General features: G+C 39.7%; 1 protein-coding gene across 1 annotated transcript in view; it reads left to right on the forward strand.

Annotated features, from left to right (window-relative positions):
- The window catches only part of CPEB4 (cytoplasmic polyadenylation element binding protein 4), a 476000-nt gene that overhangs the window by 288394 nt on the left and 165811 nt on the right, over positions 1-21795 (forward strand). The window contains exon 5 of the mRNA XM_053717141.1: positions 9773-9862. Coding sequence (XP_053573116.1) covers positions 9773-9862 — 90 coding nt within the window. The remainder of the gene's footprint in view (positions 1-9772; positions 9863-21795) is intronic.

The raw sequence follows: 21795 nt of genomic DNA on the forward strand, positions 1-21795 counted from the left end.
ATCTTGTCCGGATGGCCTCTTGCCAGCCGTGGACTCTTCCGTTAAGACCAGACCTTCTGTCGCAAGGTCCTTTCTTCCATCAGGATCTCAAATCCTTAAATTTAAAGGTATGGAGATTGAACAAATGATTCTTGGTCAAAGAGGTTTCTCTGACTCTGTGATTAATACTATGTTACAGGCTTGTAAATCTGTATCTAGAGAGATATATTATAGAGTCTGGAAGACTTATATTTCTTGGTGTCTTTCTCATCATTTTTCCTGGCATTCTTTTAGAATTCCGAGAATTTTACAGTTTCTTCAGGATGGTTTAGATAAAGGTTTGTCCGCAAGTTCCTTGAAAGGACAAATCTCTGCTCTTTCTGTTCTTTTTCACAGAAAGATTGCTAATCTTCCTGATATTCATTGTTTTGTACAAGCCTTGGTTCGTATAAAACCTGTCATTAAGTCTATTTCTCCTCCTTGGAGTTTGAATTTGGTTCTGAGGGCTCTTCAAGCTCCTCCTTTTGAACCCATGCATTCATTGGACATTAAATTACTTTCTTGGAAAGTTTTGTTCCTTTTGGCCATCTCTTCTGCCAGAAGAGTCTCTGAATTATCTGCTCTTTCTTGTGAGTCTCCTTTTCTGATTTTTCATCAGGATAAGGCGGTGTTGCGAACTTCTTTTGAATTTTTACCTAAGGTTGTGAATTCCAACAACATTAGTAGAGAAATTGTGGTTCCTTCATTATGTCCTAATCCTAAGAATTCTAAGGAGAAATAGTTGCATTCTTTGGATGTTGTTAGAGCTTTGAAATATTATGTTGAGGCTACTAAGTCTTTCCGAAAGACTTCTAGTCTATTTATCATCTTTTCCGGTTCTAGAAAAGGTCAGAAAGCTTCTGCCATTTCTTTGGCATCTTGGTTGAAATCCTTAATTCACCATGCTTATGTCGAGTCGGGTAAAACTCCACCTCAAAGGATTACAGCTCATTCTACTAGGTCAGTTTCTACTTCCTGGGCGTTTAGGAATGAGGCTTCGGTTGATCAGATTTGCAAAGCAGCAACTTGGTCCTCTTTGCATACTTTTACTAAATTCTACCATTTTGATGTGTTTTCTTCTTCTGAAGCAGTTTTTGGTAGAAAAGTACTTCAGGCAGCGGTTTCAGTTTGAATCTTCTGCCTATGTTTTCATTAAACTTTATTTTGGGTGTGGATTATTTTCAGCAGGAATTGGCTGTATTTATTTTATCCCTCCCTCTCTAGTGACTCTTGCGTGGAAAGATCCACATCTTGGGTAGTCATTATCCCATACGTCACTAGCTCATGGACTCTTGCTAATTACATGAAAGAAAACATAATTTATGTAAGAACTTACCTGATAAATTCATTTCTTTCATATTAGCAAGAGTCCATGAGGCCCACCCTTTTTGGTGGTTATGATTTTTTTGTATAAAGCACAACTATTCCAATTCCTTATTTTATATGCTTTCGCACTTTTTTTTATCACCCCACTTCTTGGCTATTCGTTAAACTGATTTGTGTGTGGTGAGGGGTGTATTTATAGGCATTTTGAGGTTTGGGAAAATTTGCCCCTCCTGGTAGGAATGTATATCCCATACGTCACTAGCTCATGGACTCTTGCTAATATGAAAGAAATGAATTTATCAGGTAAGTTCTTACATAAATTATGTTTTTTCCTTCTTGGAACCTTAATTTGGATAAGGTGATTTCTTTTATGTAATTGGCAAGCGTCCATGAGCTAGTGACGTATGGGATATACATTCCTACCAGGAGGGGGCAAATTTTCCCAAACCTCTAATGCCTATAAATACACCTCCCACCACACCTACAACTCAGTTTTACAAACTTTGCCTCCTATGGAGATGGTGAAGTAAGTTTGTGCTTGATTTTTATTATTTCTTCTATGATAAGCGCTTCTAAGCATTCTGAAGCCCAATTCCTCTGAGTACATTGTTTGTCAGAGGGATGTGAAGAGAGTATCGCCTATTGATTTTATGGTTTCCCTCGCGGGAAATCTTTTCAAAGGTTCTCTGTTATCGGTCGTAGGGATTAATCTCCTACCTCCCTTTTCAGATCGACGATATACTCATATATACCATTACCTCTGCTGATAGTTTTCAGTACTGGTTTGGCTATCTGCTATATGTGGATGGGTGTCTTTCGGTAAGTATGTATCTTTATTTTAGACACTCTCAGGTATGGTTTGGCGCTTTATGTATTAATATAAAGTTTTAAATATATGTATTTTACTTATATTTGCCATGAGTCAGGTCTGTGTGTATTTCCCTTTGCAGTCTAAACAGTTTCAGTATAGGAATCATGTTTGGGACAAATTTTAGTTATTGTACCCCTCTCCCTCTATTGCTCACTGTTTTCATGAAGTTTGAAAGCTATTATTCCTGGGGGGTTTTCTCTCTACTGAAACTGTTACATTGTGGAAATTGAATGTTTTGCCTAATGGTTTTTTTCTTTTTCGGTAAAATTTTGCGAGATGTCTTATTCTGATCCTGACTCTGATGTTACTGTAGAAACTATGATGCCCTGGAACACAATTCTACAAAGCTAAGTGTGTTCTTTTCTTTTTTTAAGCTGTTATTTCTTCAGCTCAATTATGTGGCATTCATCATGTTTTATGCTAGCAATGTTTCTACATGTACAATAACATTTACTGTTTTTTACATATTCAGTTCATGTAATTGATTTCATCTGCAAACATCACATGTTGTTGCTTATATCATAAAAGGTTATGACTGCTGTTACGCCTTTAAGTAAACTTACGAGGTCTTCTCAAAATTGTTAAGATTTAATTAATTTTGTTCTGACCGACAGCATACTTAAGTTTATTCTACTGATGAAGGTTTCTTTGGCTCAAAAGATCTTGTATCAGGCATTATTAGAGATATAGGAGCGCCAAAAGGCTAAAGTATTGAACAGGTCAACTGAAAAGATTATCCAACAACAGCCTAACATCTATACATAAATATATATTGTATAATGTGTAATTCAGGAGACAGATAAGCAAAAATATATTTATTTTAAAACTTATTATATACTCTCATAGTGAGCTTGTATTTTACCTAGGCGCCGGTAACTATATATTCCATTACTTACAGATTGTCCTGTATCAGACAGTTTGTTTAAAATTCTCCTTATTTTTCATTTGAACATTTTTTGTTCTTTAAGGGAATTTTTCTATTCATAGCTTTTAGGAGTCTAGTCCTCCTATTAACTATCAGCTAGATTACGAATTTTGCGTTATGAGTCAAATAGCATCGTTATGGCCCATAACGCTTCATTTTCCCTAACACTGCTATTACAAGTCTTGTCGGTATAGGTGTACCGCACACCTTTTAGCCATTCACGCAACGCCAGTACCGCCCTTTTAAAAAAATTTCAATGGGACTTCCATAGCGCCGGTATTACGAGTTTGCCTGGAAGGCCAAAAAGTAGCCACAAGATCCGTACCTTCATCTAAAGTCAGCAGTTATGAGTTTTAAGTTACAAAGCTATACCATAAAACTCATAACTAAAGTGTTACAAAGTACACTAACACCCATAAACTACCTATTAACCCCCTAAACCGAAGCCCTCCCACATCGCAAACACTTTAATGGTTATTAACCCCTAATCTGCTGCTCCGGACATCGCCACCACTATTAAAATGCATTAACCCCTATTCCGCCGCTCCCCGACATCACCACTATAATAAACTTATTAACCCCTAAACCGCCGCCCTCCCGCATCGCAACACTATTTAAATATAATTAACCCCTAATCTGCCATCTGCCCACACTGCCGCTATAATAAATCTATTAACCCCTAAACCGCAAGCCCCCTCACAACGAAATATACTAAAATAAACTATTAACCCCTAAACCTAACGCCCCCTAACTTTATATTAAAATTACAATTTCCCTATCTTAAATTTAAACTCAACTGTCAAATTAAATAAATTAATTTTAAACTAACAATTAAACTAACTACCAATTAAACTAAACTACACATTAAAAAAATCCCAACACTACTCTAAAAATTACAAAAAGTATCCAATCAACAATAGGGACTCATAGTTCCTTAGTAATTAAGAAGTTTCTTGAAAATGTTCTTAGATGGAATTCATCTCCTGCCTATTTTCTACGATTTTAGACATTTGGGAGGTGGATTATCTCAGCTGTCAGTCTTTACATCCGGGAGAGTGGTGTCTCTATACAGATGTGTTTTCTCAATTTCCCAGGTACCTTTTCAGGTCCAGGGATCCTCAGGTGGAGATGGTGGATGCATTAGCAGTGTCTTGGTTTTGCAACCTGACTACATCTTTCCGCCTCTGTTTTTTCTTCCAAAGGTGATTTCCAAGATCATATTGGAACAGTGTCATGTGTTTCTGATGGCATCAGAATGACCTCACAGGTTTGGTATGTGGATCTTGTTTGGATGTCCAGTTGCCATCCTTGGCCGCTTTCTCTTTGGCCTGTCCTCTTGTTTTAGGGATTTTTTTTCCATCCGGATCTCAAATTACTAATTTGGGGGTATGGAAATTGATTAGTGTTTAGTCATAGAGGTTTCTCTGACTCAGTTTTTATCGCTATGTTGCAGGCTTATAAGTCTGTTTTAAGGAACATGTATTATAAGGTTTGGAAAACCTATATTTGAAGGGACAAATCTCTGTTCTTTCTGTTTTGTTTTCTAGAAATCTTGTTTAAACTTCCTGTTATTCACTGTTTTGTTCAGGCTTTGGTTGGTATCAAGCCTGTTCATTTATTAATTTCTCCTTTTTGGAGTCTTACTTGGTTTAAAGATTTTGCAGGCTCTTTTCTTTTGAGCCTATATTTTCTTTGAAGATTATCTACCTTCTTGGAAAGTGTTGTTTCTTTTGACTATCTCTTCTGCTACAAGAGTTTCTTATTTATTAGCTCTCTCTTGTGTGTCTCAGTATCTGTTTGTTTGTTTTTTCATCTATATAAGTTGTTTTGTGAACTTCTTTTTTTCCTAAGGTTGTGAATTTGAACAACATTAGTAGAGAAATTGTTGTTTTTCCCTTTTTTGTGTCCTAATCCTAAAGAATTATTTGAGAGTTCTTTACATCCTTTGCATGTGGTAAGAGCTTTATAATTCTATATCAAGGTTACTAGGATTTCAGAAGACTTCTAGTCTGTTTGCTGTTTTTCTGGTTCCAGAAAAGGTTAGGAAGCCTCTGCCATTTCTTTGGCATCCTGATTAAAGCTTTTGTTTTTCAAGGCTTATTTTGAGGCAGGGCAGTCTCCGCCTCAGAGATTTACAGCTCATTCTACTAAGTTCAGTCGCCATTTCTTGGACTTTTTAAGAATGAAGCTTAGGTTGATAAAATTTGCAAATCGGTAATTTGGTCTTCTTTGCATACTTTTATTGTTTTTACGATTTTGATGTATTTGCTTCTTCTGAAGCAGTCTTTGGTAGAAAAAGTTCTTCAGGCAGCTGTTTCAGTTTGATTCTACTGCTTTTGATTTATGTTTTTTTTTAGAAAAACTTAATTATTGTGTGGATTTAATTTCTTGTTGGAAATAGCTATTATTTTATCCCTCCCTCTCTAGTGACTCTTCTGTAGACTTCCACATCTTGGGTATTTCTATCCCATACGTCACTAGCTCATGGACTCTTGCTAATTACATGAAAGAAAACATAATTTATGTAAGAACTTACCTGATCAATTCATTTCTTTCATTTTGGCACGAGTCCATGAGGCCCACCCTTTTTATGGTGGTTATGTTTTTTTTGTATAAAAGCACAATTCTATTTTCCAGTTCCTCTCTTTGTATGCTTTTTTACTCACTTCTTGGCTATTTGTTAAACTGAGTTGTGGGTGTGCGGTGGGAGGTGTATTTATAGGCATTTGAGGTTTGGGAAACTTTGCCCCCTCCTGGTAGGAATGTATATCCCATACGTCACTAGCTCATGGACTCTTGCCAATATGAAAGAAATTAATTTATCAGGTAAGTTCTTACATAAATTATGATTTTTTTTTACCAAACTTGGTTGCTTCTGTTTACATCAATCATGAAAATGTAGTTCCTTTTGTTTGTAATAATCGACAAAATTCTAAAGAAAGGCTCCTGCATAATTTAGATGTAGTGTTAGCGTTAACATTTATATTGCAAGTTACAAAGGATTTTTTTCATTCACTTCTTTGGTCCTCGCAGTGGCCAGAGGGCCACATCATTTACTTTAGCTTCTTAGCTAAAACTCTTGATTCACAAGGCTTACTTGGAGGCGGGAAAGTCTCCTGGAAGGTTCTTTTTCTTCTAGCTATTTCTTCGGCTAGAAGGGTTTCTGAGCTTTCAGCTTTGTCATACAAATCTCTTTTTCTAACATAGTTACGTAATAGATGAGGTTAAAAAAAAAAAAAACAGAATTCCATCCTATACAAATCTAATATACTTACAAAAAAGCTCCAGTTGAGCTTCAATTAATCCCATTAAAAAGGTGACCCATTTAACACAAGTAATCATATCCCTAAATTGTGCTTTTAGCTAGTAATGTATCTAAACCATTTTTAAATGTATCTAAGGTATTGGCATTTACTACCTGGTCTTAAAAAGGATTTATATAGTGACATAGTTATGCTTTCTTTTTCTTTCTTTCTTTTTCTTTCTTTCTTTCTTTCTTTCTTTCTTTTTCTTTCTTTATTTCTTTTTCTTTCTTTCTTTCTTTTTCTTTCTTTCTTTTTCTTTCTTTTTCTTTCTTTCTTTTTCTTTCTTTCTTTTTCTTTCTTTCTTTCTTTCTTTCTTTCTTTCTTTCTTTCTTTCTTTCTCAGGATAATGCTGTTCTTTATACTAGCTCTTCTTTTCTTCCTAAGGTAGTGTCTACAGATACTATCAATCAGGAAATTGTTGTTCCATCTTTTTGTCCAGCTTCTAAGAATTCTAAGGGGCTTCTGCTCTACAATTTGGATGTTGTAAGAGCTCTCAAATATTATGTGGAAACCGCATAATATTTCAGACTTTCTTTTTCTCTTTTGTTAATTTTTCTGGGCCTTGTAAAGGCTTGAAAGCTACAACTTTAGCAGCTTGGCTTAAAGCTTTAATTCTCAAAGCTTATTTGATCTCTGGGAAATTTCTCCCTGAGCACATTAAAGCTCATTCTGCTAAAGCAGTTGCTACTTGATGGGCTTTTCATAATGAGGCTTCTAGTGATAAAATTTGTACTTGGTCTTCTGTGTATGCTACTGAGGCTGCCTTTGCTGTAGTGCTTGAATAGTATCTTACTGCCTTGACTTTTTTTTACCCCTTATTCACAATGGTCTTGTGGACAACACTGCTTGGGTATTGATTACCACACTTGTGAACTCACACCATCTGATGAAAGAAAACAAATGTATGCCTTACTGATAAATTCATTTCTTTCATGATGGTGAGAGTCCACAAGCCCTATCCTTTCTTTTTGTTCAGGTGGCTGCAGTACTTTTTTCTTTCCTATGACATGAAGAGGCCACAATGTCATTCCAATTACTAGTATGATATTCAACTCCTGGCCAGCAGGAGGAGGCAAAGAGTACCTCAGCAAAGCTATTAAGTGTAACTTCCCTTACCCATAATCCCCAGTCAATCTCTTTGCCTCTGTCAACGGAGGATGTGCAACGTTGGATCTGAAGATATTTAATCCCTTTTATGGGTACTTTTCCCTGCAAGCAAGGATTGGGGTCTAGTTGTGTCCATGACAAACTCTTGTGTAAGAGTAATGGTGACTATTAGCAGTTAGAAAGCGGCGAGGTTGTCTTTGCTTTGTTTCTAACATTATTGCTACCCCTTATAGAAAGCCAGGGTTGGTTACTCTGCTCTTTCTTTTTCTTATCAGGTCATCTGTCAGAGATTGGCTGTGTTTGGCATACCTGAGAGGCTGCTTCTGCCCTGCAGCTGAAGCTCCTAAAGGTAAGTGCTTTTATTCCTTCTAGGTAAAAAGTCCCAAGCACTTTGAGGGTTAATTCCCTATCCTTTTGAGAATGAAGCTGAATATTTAGAAATCTCTTCATGGTTGGGATTTATAGAAGAGCAGTTAGTACTGGGCTTGATGGTGCTGATGACAGTTAAACCAACGTGTGTCTGTAATCTTTGTGTGGGACACAAAGTGACACAGATTTAGTAGATAAGGATTATCAGTCTTTCCCTTATCAAATTTTTTTAGAGTTCCTGTTCTGATCCACAGGGCACAGCTGGCAGTACCTAATACTAGCACAAGCCTGATAATTTTGAGCTCCATTTCGCCAGATCATTCAGGCTTTTAAGTGTTTAATCCTCTATGGGCATTGAGCCTTTATTTCTTTGAGGCTTATCACATTGTCTCCTGCGAAGCGCTGCTGACTGGTCAGTAACAAGTACGTGTCTGTGGGAATTCTTTATTATTAAGCGTTACAGTTTGGCTGTGGGGCCCTATTTTAGAGCCCACAAGACCCCATTGGTGCCCCCCTCTTTCTCGCACCAGCTGCATGTGAAATTTAGCCTGGTGCAGCTGGATCCTGTTTAGGCATCACAGCTATGAAACACAAATGCACCTTTGGGCAGTTCCTCTATTCTAACACCTCATGTGAAGCCAATGATGCAACACAGGGGTGAGAGAGCTAATGTCACTCTATTTCATGTGCAATGCTGGATTGGGCTGTTTGTAACATTGTGGATGGGTTGGGGGGGTCAATCCTCTCATAAGAATGGCCAAAATGTGCTGGCTCTTAAATTTATGGGCTGGGTCTTAGGTCCTGAACAAATGTCAAGCCCTACTTTAGTAAAATGTGTGCACTCTCTTGGAAAGAAACCTTAATAAATACACTAGAGATGAGCTTGCAAACTTGGTTACATAACAATGCAAAGCCTGGATCAATCCAAACAGCAAAAGCACAAATTTGCAAGTTACACAAAATTCAATTTCATGTCAATGGCTAAATCAATTTAATGGAATATATTGAGCAATAAATAGTTTCCCTTGTTGACTTCAGTTGGAAGATTCATCCTTTTTGCTTTTCTCGCTTTCATACTTCCTTAAAACCTTGGGGGGATAGAGCCAATGACATCTGTACATCAAAACTGAGCTATATTGTGAATAATGTGAATAATAATGTGAAGGCAAAACTAATACTAGTTTCATAGAATATTAAATGGTGTGTTCTGATTATGAATAAAACATTTTAAAAAAATGCTTTTTAAAATGCTCTTAATGCTTAAAGGACCACTACAGTGAATTTTAATAACTGACAAACCCAATAAGAATGCAATGCAATAGCACTTACTTTGAATTTGAAATGAGCAGCAGAATATTTTTTGGCACTTTTGAAAGTTAAATCCAATTTTCCCACCCCCTATATCATGTTAGTCATCAGCCAATCACAAAATGCATATACATATATACTGTGCACTTTTTTTTCTCAGTAGGATCTGAGCCGTCAAAAAGTGTGCATGGAAGTACGCTGGAATTTTTGCATTCTTTATCTAAATCATGAAACATTCGTTGTTATTTTAGTGGCCTTTTAAGCGGGTCAAAAGCTTGAAGCTTCATGGTCAATAATTAAGTTCAGATTTTGATAAGCTTACTTACTTATTTTGTCATTTATTCTTTGGTTTTAAACCAAAATAATCAAGTTTATTAATCGAGTTTGACGTTCATAATGCAAGTAAGAAACCACTAAGAGCGTTGTAATAGGTAGGAGTAGAATTTTTCAATTTTGGTTGTATTGAGCTATGCCGTTCTGCTATGAGCTTTGGTTATGTTTTACCTATTTCATTTTTCTTTTTCTTTTTTTTTTCTTGTGTAGATGAGATCACTGCTAGTTTTCGTCGCTTTGGCCCTCTGATTGTGGACTGGCCTCATAAGGCAGAAAGCAAGTCCTATTTTCCTCCTAAAGGTACAGTAACTAATATGCTTAAAGGGGATGTTTAAACCTAGCATAACTTTTCCATTTATGTATACACATGCTTGAGCAACATGATATGTACAATATGTATGGCCTAATCAGCTTTTCAAGTTAGGCAAAATATTTAAATCTCTCTGTCAAATTCAGCTACATATTTAAGTTTTTTTCAGTACATGTAGATTAGAAAGTTTCTAGAAATTCTGCTAGAGCTAAAAAGCCCAGGGACCGTATACACTATAACATCCTTTTAATATTTGAGTTCTGAGATGTTAAAGAATGTAGCAATTTTTTTTTTTTTAGCTGCAGACTAACATATGATATAGGATAATTATTTATTTATTTTTTGATCATAGCCCTCTCAAATACATTGGTTTGTATTGTTCTATGTAGTGTATGCTATGCTCTAGTTGATAGAAATTTATTATAAAGGTGGTTCAACATTTAATTCATGTACTTACTAAAAAAAAATCTGCAGTTTTTAAGATTCAAAAATCTGAAGTGATTAAAAAATATAATTTCCATCTTAATATGGGAAGAGTCCACAGCTGCATTCCTTACTTGTGGGAAATACTGAACCTGGCCACCAGGAGGAGGCAAAGACACCCCAGCCAATGGCTTAAATACCTCCCCCACTTCCTCATACCCCCAGTCATTCTTTGCCTTTCGTCACAGGAGGTTGGCAGAGAAGTGTTAGAAGATTTCAGAGTAGTCTCTTATGGAGGGTTGTACTCTTCGAGATGGGACTGGAGTTTTAAGTAGTCCTGTCAGCCTCTCAGTGAGAGCATGGATGAAAGTTAGAGTCCAGAGATGCAGGGAGAGTTTTTCTGCGAAACCATTCCGACTCATATTAACAGCTCCATAGGCAATCAGCGTTGACAAGTTTCTCTGCCTGCCTTCTTCACTCAAGTCCTTGTCAGAAGCGATGCTACTGTCTGTCACACTTGAAGGGCCGTTTTCCCGTTCCACTGCGTAGATTCTGGTAAGATCGTTTCATATTTTATATATGTATGATAACGCAAGAAGACAGGGTCACAGTGTGACTCCTTTTATCTGTATAGAATCAAGGGTTAATATCTCCTTAGGGGGATTATTGAACAGAGGGGAATAATCTTATATGTTTATTTGATTTTATGCTGCTTTTATGTGTGTGATGTTATGGGCTCATAGGCTGTTATGGAATATACAGGTTTCACTTTCACTTTGAGAGCCATGCAGCTTACAAGCTTGGAGCGCTTTCTCATAGCAGGGACGGTCCTGCATTGTGCACCATGTGATTCATTCTCTTTTTCCTGACCGGGTGTCTATCAGAGAGGATTTATAATTCTTTGTACTGTCTGGGTCATAGGAGGTGGTGCGTGCCCCAGCCATTGGGGTATAAGGGTGCCGTTTTTTTTTTTTTTAATAAAATGTTTTATTTCTTTCATGTAATTGGCAAGAGTCCATGAGCTAGTGACATATGGGATATACAATCCTACCAGGAGGGGTAAAGTTTCCCAAACCTCAAAATGCCTATAAATACACCCCTCACCACACCCACAATTCAGTTTTACAAACTTTGCCTCCTATGGAGGTGGTGAAGTAAGTTTGTGCTAAGATTTCTACGTTGATATGCGCTTCTCAGCATTGTTGAAGCCCGTTTCCTCTCAGAGTACAGCGAATGTCAGAGGGACGTGAAGGGAGTATCACTTATTGAATTCGATGATTTCCCTAACGGGGGTCTATTTCATAGGTTCTCTGTTATCGGTCGTAGAGATTCATCTCCTACCTCCCTTTTCAGATCGACGATATACTCTCAATTTACCATTACCTCTACTAATAACTGTTTTAGTACTGGTTTGGCTATCTGCTATATGTGGATGGGAGTCTTTTGGTAAGTATGTTTTCATTACTTAAGACACTCTCAGCTATGGTTTGGCACTTTATGCATTTATATAAAGTTCTAAATATATGTATTGTACTTATATTTGCCATGAGTCAGGTTCATGTATTTCCTTTTGCAGACTGTCAGTTTCATATTTGGGGAATGTAAACATTTTTAAGAAATGTATTTCTTACCTGGGGTTTAGTCTTTTTTCAATTGACTTCTTCTTACAATTGTGGGTATTAGGCCCGCGGGTGCGTCAAATGCTAAACTTTATTGCGTCATTCTTGGTGCGAGAAATTTTTGGCACGAAAAAAATATGTTTATGACGCAGCTTCGTCATTTCCGGCGTCATTTGTGACGCCGAGACCTTTCATACGGCAGCGCCATTAGTGACGCAAGTGTGTCATTTCCGGTTCCAAATGTTTTCATTATTTCAATACCCCTTGTATGTTTGCCTCTTGCTTTTTGCTATCAGAGGCCTATGCTATTGCATTTGTTTCCCATTCCTGAAACTGTCATATAAGGAAATAGATCATTTTGCTTTATATGTTGTTTTTTTCTATTACATTGTGCAAGATGTCCCAATCTGATCCTGCCTCAGAAGTTTCTGCTGGAACATTGCTGCCTGACATCGGTTCTACCAAAGCTAAGTGCATTTGTTGTAAAATTGTAGAAATAATTCCCCCGAATGTCATGTGTAATAGTTGTCATGATAAACTTTTACATGCAGATAGTGTTTCCATCAGTAATAGTACATTGCCAGTTGCAGTTCCTTCAACTTCTAATGTGCATGATATATCTGTAAATTTTAAGGAATTTGTTTCTGATTCTATTATGAAGGCTTTGTCTGCATTTCCACCTTCTAATAAATGGAAAAGGTCTTTTAAAACTTCTCATTTAGCTGATGAAATTTCAAATGACCAACAACATAATAATTTATCCTCTTCTGATGAGGATCTATCTGATTCAGAAGATCCTTCCTCAGACATTGACACTGACAAATCTACTTATTTATTTAAAATAGAGTATATGCGTTCTTTATTAAAAGAAGTGTTAATTACTTTGGATATTGAGGTAACCAGTCCTATTGACGTTCAGTCTAATAAATGTTTAAATGCTGTTTTTAAACCTCCTGTGGTTTCTCCAGGGTTTTTTCTCATTCCTGAGGCTATTTCTGATATGATTTCTAGGGAATGGAATAAGCCAGGTACTTCTTTTATTCCTTCTTCAAGGTTTAAAAAATTGTATCCTTTACCAGCAAAATCTATAGAGTTTTGGGAAAAAATCCCCAAAGTTATTGGGGCTATTTCTACTCTTGCTAAACGTACCACTATTCCTATGGAGTATAGAACTTCCTTTAAGGATCCTTTAGATAGGAAGCTTGAATCTTATCTAAGGAAGGCCTATTTATATTCAGGTCATCTTCTTAGACCTGCTATTTCTTTGGCTGATGTTGCGGCTGCATGAACTTTCTGGTTAGAAAATTTAGCGCAACATGAATTGGATTCTGACATATCTAGTGTTGTTCGCTTACTGCAACATGCTAATCATTTTATTTGTGATGCCATTTTTGATATTATCACAATTGATGTTAGATCAATGTCTTTAGCTGTATTAGCTAGAAGAGCTTTGTGGCTTAAGTCTTGGAATGCTGATATGACATCTAAATCTAGATTACTATCTCTTTCATTCCAAGGTAACAATTTATTTGGTTCTCAGTTGGATTCTATTATTTCAACTATCACTGGGGGAAAATGAGTTTTTTTGCCTCAGGATAAGAAACCTAAGGGTAAATCTAAGGCTTCTAACAGTTTTCGTTCCTTTCGTCAGAATAAGGAACAAAAACCCATTCCTCCCCCCAAGGAATATGCTTCCAATTGAAAGCCTTCCTCAAATTGGAATAAATCCAAGCCATTTAGGAAACCAAAGTCAGCCCCTAAGTCCGTATGAAGGTGCGGCCTTCATTCCAGCTCAGCTGGTAGGGGTCAGATTAAGGTTTTTCTCTTGCAAGGTGTATCCAGTCCACGGATTCATCCTTTACTTGTGGGATATTCTCATTCCCTACAGGAAGTGGCAAAGAGAGCACACAGCAGAGCTGTCCCCCTCTAGCTCCACCCCCCAGTCATTCTCTTTGCCGGCTCTAAGCACTAGGGTCTCTCTACGGGAGGGTAAAGTGAATGTGGTGTTAGAATTGTAGTTTTATATCTTCAATCAAAAGTTTGTTATTTTCAAATGGTACCGGTTTGTACTATTTACTTTCTAGCAGAAAAGTGATGAAGATTTCTGCTGAGAGGAAAATGATTTTAGCATGTTGTAACTAAAATCCACTGCTGTTCCCACACAGGACTGAGGAGTACCAGAAAACTTCAGTTGGGGGGAACAGTTTGCAGGCTTGACTGCAATGAGTTATGTTCAGTCATTTATTTCTAGACAAGACTGAGATAATACTAGAAGACTGACAAGATCCCCATGTGGGGAGGGTAAGCTATGTTCTGAGACTTAGTAAAGAATTGAATGCTTACATAACAGGGCTAATTAGGCTGGTTGACACTAATTCAGGGCAATCGATTATTTGTTTTAAGAAATACTCGTTGGAGACACTTTTTTAAGCACTTTGGAGTATTTTCTGGGGTTATTATCCACATGGCAAAAATTTAGTCACTTAGAAGTGATTTTTGTAGGCCTTACAACTCCGGAGTGGAGTGGGTGGGGCCTAATTTTGCGCCTCAGATGCGCAGTTAGAATTGAAAGACAGTTCATGCTGCTTCACATGGAGGTTCCAGCTGCTGATTGAGGACCTAAAAGAAGCTTTTCCCCCCAAAACTGATCACTAAGGGCAGGTAGGGCCACAGCAGTAAGCTGTGGCAAGGTACTGTAGTTATTTAACCGGTTGTTGGCTTTAGGCTGCTCCGGTTTGGGCATTAAGGGGTTAATCGTTCTGCAACTTGTGGTGCAATCATATTAAAGCCTTAGGTACATACTTTGAAAATTTCAAAAGGATTGCTGCATTTTTCACTGTTTTGTAAAATTGTGTGCTCTTTTTATTTCTTAAAGGCACAGTAAAGTTTTTTTCAAATTGTGTTTTTTTATTTGATTAAAGTGTTTTCCAAGCCTGCTTGTGTATACTACTAGTCTGTTAAACATGTCTGACACTAAGGAAAATCCTTGTTCAATGTGTTTAGAAGCCATGGTGGAACCCCCTCTCAGAATGTGTCCCAATAGCACTAATATGTCTATACACTTTAAAGATCTTATTTTTGCACTTAAAAGTGTGGCCCTAGATGATTCTCAGACTGAAGGTAATGAGGATAGTCCGTCTACCTCTCCCCATGTGTCACAACCAGTTACGCCCGCTCAAGCGATGCCTAGTACCTCTAGTGCGTCTGCCCCTATTACATTGCAACAACTAGCGACAGTCATGGATAATTCGCTTGCGGCCTTTCTATCCAAACTGACAGTTTTTCCTGCAAAGCGCGATAGCTCTGTTTTAAGAACAGATTATGAGCAGTCTGAAGCTTTGGTAGCATTATCTGATGTGCCCTCACAACGCTCTGAAGTGGGGTGAGGGATTTGATGTCTGAGGGAGAAATTTCCGATTCAGGAAAGGTTTCTCATCAGGCAGAGTCAGATTCATTAGCATTTAAATTTAAATTGGAACACCTCCGCGTATTGCTCAGGGAGGTATTAGCTACTCTGGATGATTGTGACCCTATGGTGGTCCCAGAGAAGTTGTGTAAAATGGACAAGTACCTAGAGGTCCCTGTATACACTGATGCGTTTCCGATCCCTAAGAGGGTTGCGGATATTGTTACAAGGTAGTGGGATAGACCAGGTGTCCCTTTTGTCGTCGTCGTCCCCCCCTATTTTTAAGAAAATGTTCCCCATAACTGACCCCAGGTGGGACTCGTGGCAGACGGTCCCTAAGGTAGAGGGGGCTGTTTCTTCGCTTGCTAAACGCACAACCATACCAATTGAAGACAGTTGTGCTTTTAAAGATCCTATGGATAAAAAGTTAGGTTATTCGGACGATAATCTTCTTTCATCCCAGGATATGATTGCCAAATACGGTATTCCCCGCCTCCTGGAGTTTGACTTTGCGAGACTCCGGTCTATGATGAAGACTTGGGGATTCCTAGTTGACAGGATCAGGAGACCCACGATTTGGGAGATTAGATGGGGAGCGAACCTGCAATTGTTCAAACCCCTCACTACCCACTATGGAGCCCTCTTGGGGTCTCCCACTCTAGTGAAAACCAGACATATGGCTTCCTGGGAGACTGAGCTAGGACTGACTTTCACGTCACTTGAGTGGTCTAAGGCGATACAACTGACTAAAGCTCCGCTCCATTGCACTACAATGTATGAACTTTATTTTAAGATTCTCACCAGATGGCACTTAGTGCCGACCAAACTCCGGACCCTCTACCCCGAACACTCACCCCTGTGCTGGAGGGGGTGTGGAGAGATAGGGTCCCCACTCCATATGTGGTGGACGTGTGACAAGCTTCGGCCACTCTGGGCGAGATTCAGCGAGGCCGGTACGGCCCTGGAGCTCCCGACCCCGGATACTCCGGGCCTTGCCCTTTTACATCTTGGAGTAAAAAAGCTCCCAAAACACAAGAGATACCTCCTAATCTATCTGTTGACATCAGTCAAGATGTTGATTGCTAGAAATTGGAAAAAGCTGCAGCCCCCGAGATGGCAGGCAGTCCTAGACTACTTGCAATACCTCAAAGTAATGGAGGACTATGTCTTTAGAACAAGGAAACAGTCAGATCTCTTCTCCCTTATATGGTAACCCTGGGAGGCCTACCTAAAACCAAATCCATAATGCCCTACTCTCTCAAAAATTGGAGACCTCCTCTTGACCGTCTTGCTCTTCCCCCCCTAGAAGATACACCTCACTATGTGTGACTTGAGGTGTACTTCGCTTCCCCGACCCCTCCCCTCCTCCCCCTCCCCATTTGCCATCTCTACCTCTTTCCCTAATATCCCCCCTCCTCCCTTAGAGAGAGGTGGGAGACCGACTTTAATCAATAGCTCCCCCAACAATATATACCACCTCCCCCTACTATCCCACCTCACTTAGATGTCAGGATTATCAGGTATGACGTATGACTTCATGCACTACCTAAGTTACAGAAAGCTCACAAAACTAAAATATAAAAAGGGAAACCTACACATTGACAAGCCATTGCACATCCACGGGAAAATGTAAATACACAGCCGAAGTATGATCACAGGGCAAATTGGTCCTCCCCTTCCGCTCTAATGACTATATCTTGAATGTATATCTTGAATGTCTTTCGCGTGTATTAGCGTTCACAAATATGTCAAATGTAAACTGTGATGTGTTTTGGTTTGGTACATTCATTGTTAATAAAAATTTATTTTTCAAAAAAAAAAAAAAGTTAGAAGGTTTACTTAAAATTTTTGTTCAACAAGGTTTTCTTCTCCAACCTATTGCCTGCATTATTCCTGTAAGTACTGCAGCGGCTTTCTGGTTTGAGGCACTGGAGGAGTCGCTCCAGACGGAGACCTCATATGACGAAATTATGGATAGAATTAAGGCTCTAAAGCTGGCTAATTCGTTTATCACATATGCCGCTTTGCAATTAGCTAAGTTAGCGGCAAAAAATTCAGGTTTCGCCATTATGGCGCGCAGAGCGCTTTGGCTCAAGTCATGGTCGGCCGATGTGTCGTCAAAATCCAAATGATTAAATATCCCTTTCAAAGGAAAGACCCTTTTCGGGCCAGAATTGAAAGAGATTATTTCAGAAATCACCGGGGGAAAGGGCCATGCTCTCCCTCAGGACAAGCCCTTTAAGACTAAAAACAAAGCTAATTTTCGTTCCTTTCGTAATTTCAGGAGCGGTCCCGCTTCAGCCTCTACAGCTGCAAAGCAAGAGGGTAACGCTTCACAGCCCAAGGCAACCTGGAAGCCTTACCAGGGCTGGAACAAGGGTAAACAGGCCAAAAAGCCTGCAGCTGCTACCAAGACAGCATGAAGGGGTAGCCCCCGATCCGGGACCGGATCTAGTAGGGGACAGACTTTCTCTCTTCGCTCAGGCCTGGGTAAGAGATGTTCACGATCCCTGGTCATTAGAGATTGTTACCCAAGGATATCTTCTAGAATTCAAGAACTCCCCTCCAAGGGGAAGGTTCCACATTTCTCGTCTGTCTACAGACCAGACAAAGAAAGAGGCGTTCTTACGCTGTGTAGAAGATCTACATACGATGGGAGTGATATACCCAGTTCCAATTGCAGAACAAGGACTGGGTTTTTACTCAAACCTTTTTGTGGTTCCCAAAAAAGAAGGAACTTTCAGACCAATCCTGGATCTAAAAATTCTAAACAGATTCCTCAGAGTTCCATCATTCAAGATGGAGACCATTCAGACAATCTTACCTATGATCCAGGAAGGTCAATATATGACTACCGTGGATCTAAAGGATGCGTACCTACATATCCCTATCCACAAAGATCATCATCAGTTCCTCAGGTTCGCTTTCCTAGACAAGCATTACCAGTTTGTGGCTCTTCCATTCAGTTTAGCCACTGCTCCCAGAATTTTCACAAAGGTGCTAGGGTCCCTTCTGCCGGTTCTAAGACCGCGGGGCATTGCAGTGGCGCCTTATTTGGACGACATCTTAATTCAGGCGCCGTCCTTTCACAGAGCCAAGGCTCACACAGAGATTGTATTGGCCTTTCTGAGGTCTCACGGGTGGAAGGTGAACATCAAAAAGAGTTCTCTGTCCCCACTCACAAGGGTTCCCTTCCTAGGAACACTAATAGATTCAGGAGAAATGAAAATATTTCTGACGGAGGTCAGAAAGTTGAAACTTTTAACTACTTGCCGAGTTCTTCATTCCATTCCTCGGCCATCTGTAGCTCAGTGCATGGAGGCAATCGGATTAATGGTAGCGGCAATGGACATAGTCCCTTTCGCTCGGATACATCTCAGACCACTGCAACTATGCATGCTCAAACAGTGGAATGGGGATTATGCAGATTTGTCTCCTCAAATTCAGTTGGACCAGGAGACCAGAGATTCTCTTCTCTGGTGGTTGTCTCAGGATCACCTGTCTCAGGGAATATGTTTCCGCAGACCAGAGTGGATCAATGTAACGACCGACACCAGTCTGTTAGGCTGGGGTGCAGTCTGGGACTCCCTGAAAGCTCAAGGCTTATGGTCTCGGGAAGAATCTCTTCTCCCGATAAACATTCTGGAACTGAGGGCGATATTCAACGCGCTTCAGGCATGGCCTCAACTAGCTGCGGCCAAATTAATCAGATTTCAGTCGGACAACATCACGACTGTAGCTTACATCAATCATCAGGGGGGAACAAAGAGTTCCCTAGCGATGAAGGAAGTAACCAAAATAATCAGGTGGGCGGAGGACCACTCCTGCCATCTCTCAGCAATTCACATCCCAGGAGTAGACAACTGGGAGGCGGATTTTCTGAGTTGTCAGACTTTTCACCCGGGGGAGTGGGAACTCCACCCGGAGGTTTTTTCCCCAGCTAACTCGGCTATGGGGCATTCCAGAGTTGGATCTGATGGCGTCCCATCAGAACACCAAGCTTCCTCTCTACGGATCCAGGTCCCGGGACCCCAAGGCGGCATTGATAGATGTAATTAGCAATTAGTCCTTCAATCTGGCTTATGTTTTCCCACCGTTTCCTCTTCTCCCTTGTCTGATCGCCAGAATCACGCAGGACTTGGTATGCAGACCTAGTGGACATGTCATCTGTCCCACCATGGACACTGCCAATGAGGCAGGACCTTCTAATACAGGGTCCGTTCAAGCATCCAAATCTAGTTTCTCTACGTCTGACTGCTTGGAGATTAAACGCTTAATTCTATCAAAGCGTGGTTTCTCTGAGTCAGTTATAGATACTCTGATTCAGGCTAGAAAGCCTGTCACCAGGAAAATCTACCATAAGATATGGCGGAAGTATCTTTGTTGGTGTGAATCCAAGGGTTACTCGTGGAGTAAGATTAGGATTCCCAGGATATTGTCCTTTCTCCAAGACGGATTGGAGAAAGGTTTGTCGGCTAGTTCTTTAAAGGGACAGATATCTGCTCTGTCTATCCTTTTACACAAGCGTCTGGCAGAGGTACCAGACGTTCAAGCGTTTGCACAGGCTTTAGTCAGAATCAAGCCTGTCTATAAACCTGTGGCTCCGCCATGGAGTCTAAATCTAGTTCTTTCAGTTCTTCAAGGGGTTCCGTTTGAACCTTTACATTCCATAGATATTAAGTTATCTTGGAAAGTTTTATTTTTGGTAGCTATCTCTTCTGCTCGAAGAGTTTCGGAATTATCTGCCTTACAGTGTGATTCACCTTACTTGGTGTTCCATGCAGATAAGGTAGTTTTGCGTACTAAACCTGGTTTTCTTCCTAAAGTGGTTTCTAACAAGAATATTAACCAGGAAATTGTTGTTCCTTCTCTGTGTCCCAATCCTTCTTCGAAGAAGGAACGTCTGTTGCACAATCTTGATGTAGTTCGTGCTCTAAAGTTCTATTTGCAAGCAACTAAGGATTTCAGACAAACATCTTCCTTGTTTGTTATCTATTCTGGTCAGAAAGCGACTGCTACCTCAAGAGAAAGTAATTTATCAGGTAAGCATAAATTCTGTTTTTCAAGGATTTTTGGATAAAATCTGTCCAAAATCATTGGATTCAGAGCATTGTCTCTCAAGGGTATCGAATAGGATTCAGAGTAAGACCTCCTGTGAGAAGATTTTTTCTCTCACGCATCCCTGTAAATCCAGTAAAAGCTCAGGCTTTTCTGAAGTGTGTTTCAGACCTGGAGTCTTCAGGGGTAATCATGCCAGTTCCTCCTCAGGAACAAGGTCTGGGGTTTTATTCAAACCTATTCATTGTACCAAAGAAAGAAAATTTATTCAGACCAGTTCTGGATCTAAAATTTTTGAATCGTTATGTAAGAGTACCAACTTTCAAGATGGTGACTATAAGGACTATTCTGCCTTTTGTTCAGCGAGGATATTATATGTCCACAATAGACTTGCAGGATGCATACCTTCATATTCCGATTCATCCAGAACACTATCAGTTTCTGAGATTCTCTTTTCTAGACAAGCATTACCAATTTGTTGCTCTTCCATTTGGCCTAGCAACAGCTCCAAGAATCTTTTCAAAGGTTCTGGGTGCCCTACTATCTGTAATCAGAGAATAGGGTATTGCGGTGTTTCCTTATTTGGACGATATCTTGGTACTAGCTCAGTCTTTACGTACTGCAGAAAAGGGTCACCTTTTTAGGCTTCCAGATAGATTCAGTGTCCATGACTCTGTCTCTAACAGACAAGAGACGTTTAAAATTGGTCGCAGCATGCCGGCACCTTCAGTCTCAGTCATTCCCTTCAGTGGCTATGTGCATGGAAGTTTTAGGTCTCATGACTGCAGCATCTGACGCGATCCCCTTTGCTCGTTTTCACATGAGACCTCTACAGCTTTGTATGCTGAATCAGTGGTGCAGGGATTATACAAAGATATCACAATTAATATCCTTGAATCCCAATGTACGACACTCTCTGACATGGGGGATAGATCACCATCGTTTGGTTCAAGGGGCTTCTTTTGTTCGGCCAACCTGGACTGTGATCACAACAGATGCGAGTCTTTCAGGTTGGGGAGCTGTTTGGGGATCTCTGACAGCACAAGGGGTTTGGAAATCTCAAGAGGCGAGATTACCAGTAAATATTTTATAACTCCGTGCAATTCTCAGGGCTCTTCAGTTCTGGCCTCTGCTAAAGAGAGAACCGTTCATTTGTTTTCAGACAGACAATATCACAACTGTGGCTTATGTCAATCATCAGGGTGGGACTCACAGTCCCCAAGCTATGAAAGAAGTATCTTGGATACTTGCTTGGGCGGAATCCAGCTCCTGTCTAATCTCTGCAGTGCATATCCCAGGTGTAGACAATTGGGAGGCAGATTATCTCAGCCGCCAGACTTTACATCCAGGGGAGTGGTCTCTCCATCCAGATGTGTTTTCTCAGATTGTTCAGATGTGGGGTCTTAAAGAGATAGAT

The sequence above is a fragment of the Bombina bombina genome, chromosome 6 (assembly GCF_027579735.1).
Source record: "Bombina bombina isolate aBomBom1 chromosome 6, aBomBom1.pri, whole genome shotgun sequence".
NCBI lineage: Eukaryota > Metazoa > Chordata > Amphibia > Anura > Bombinatoridae > Bombina > Bombina bombina.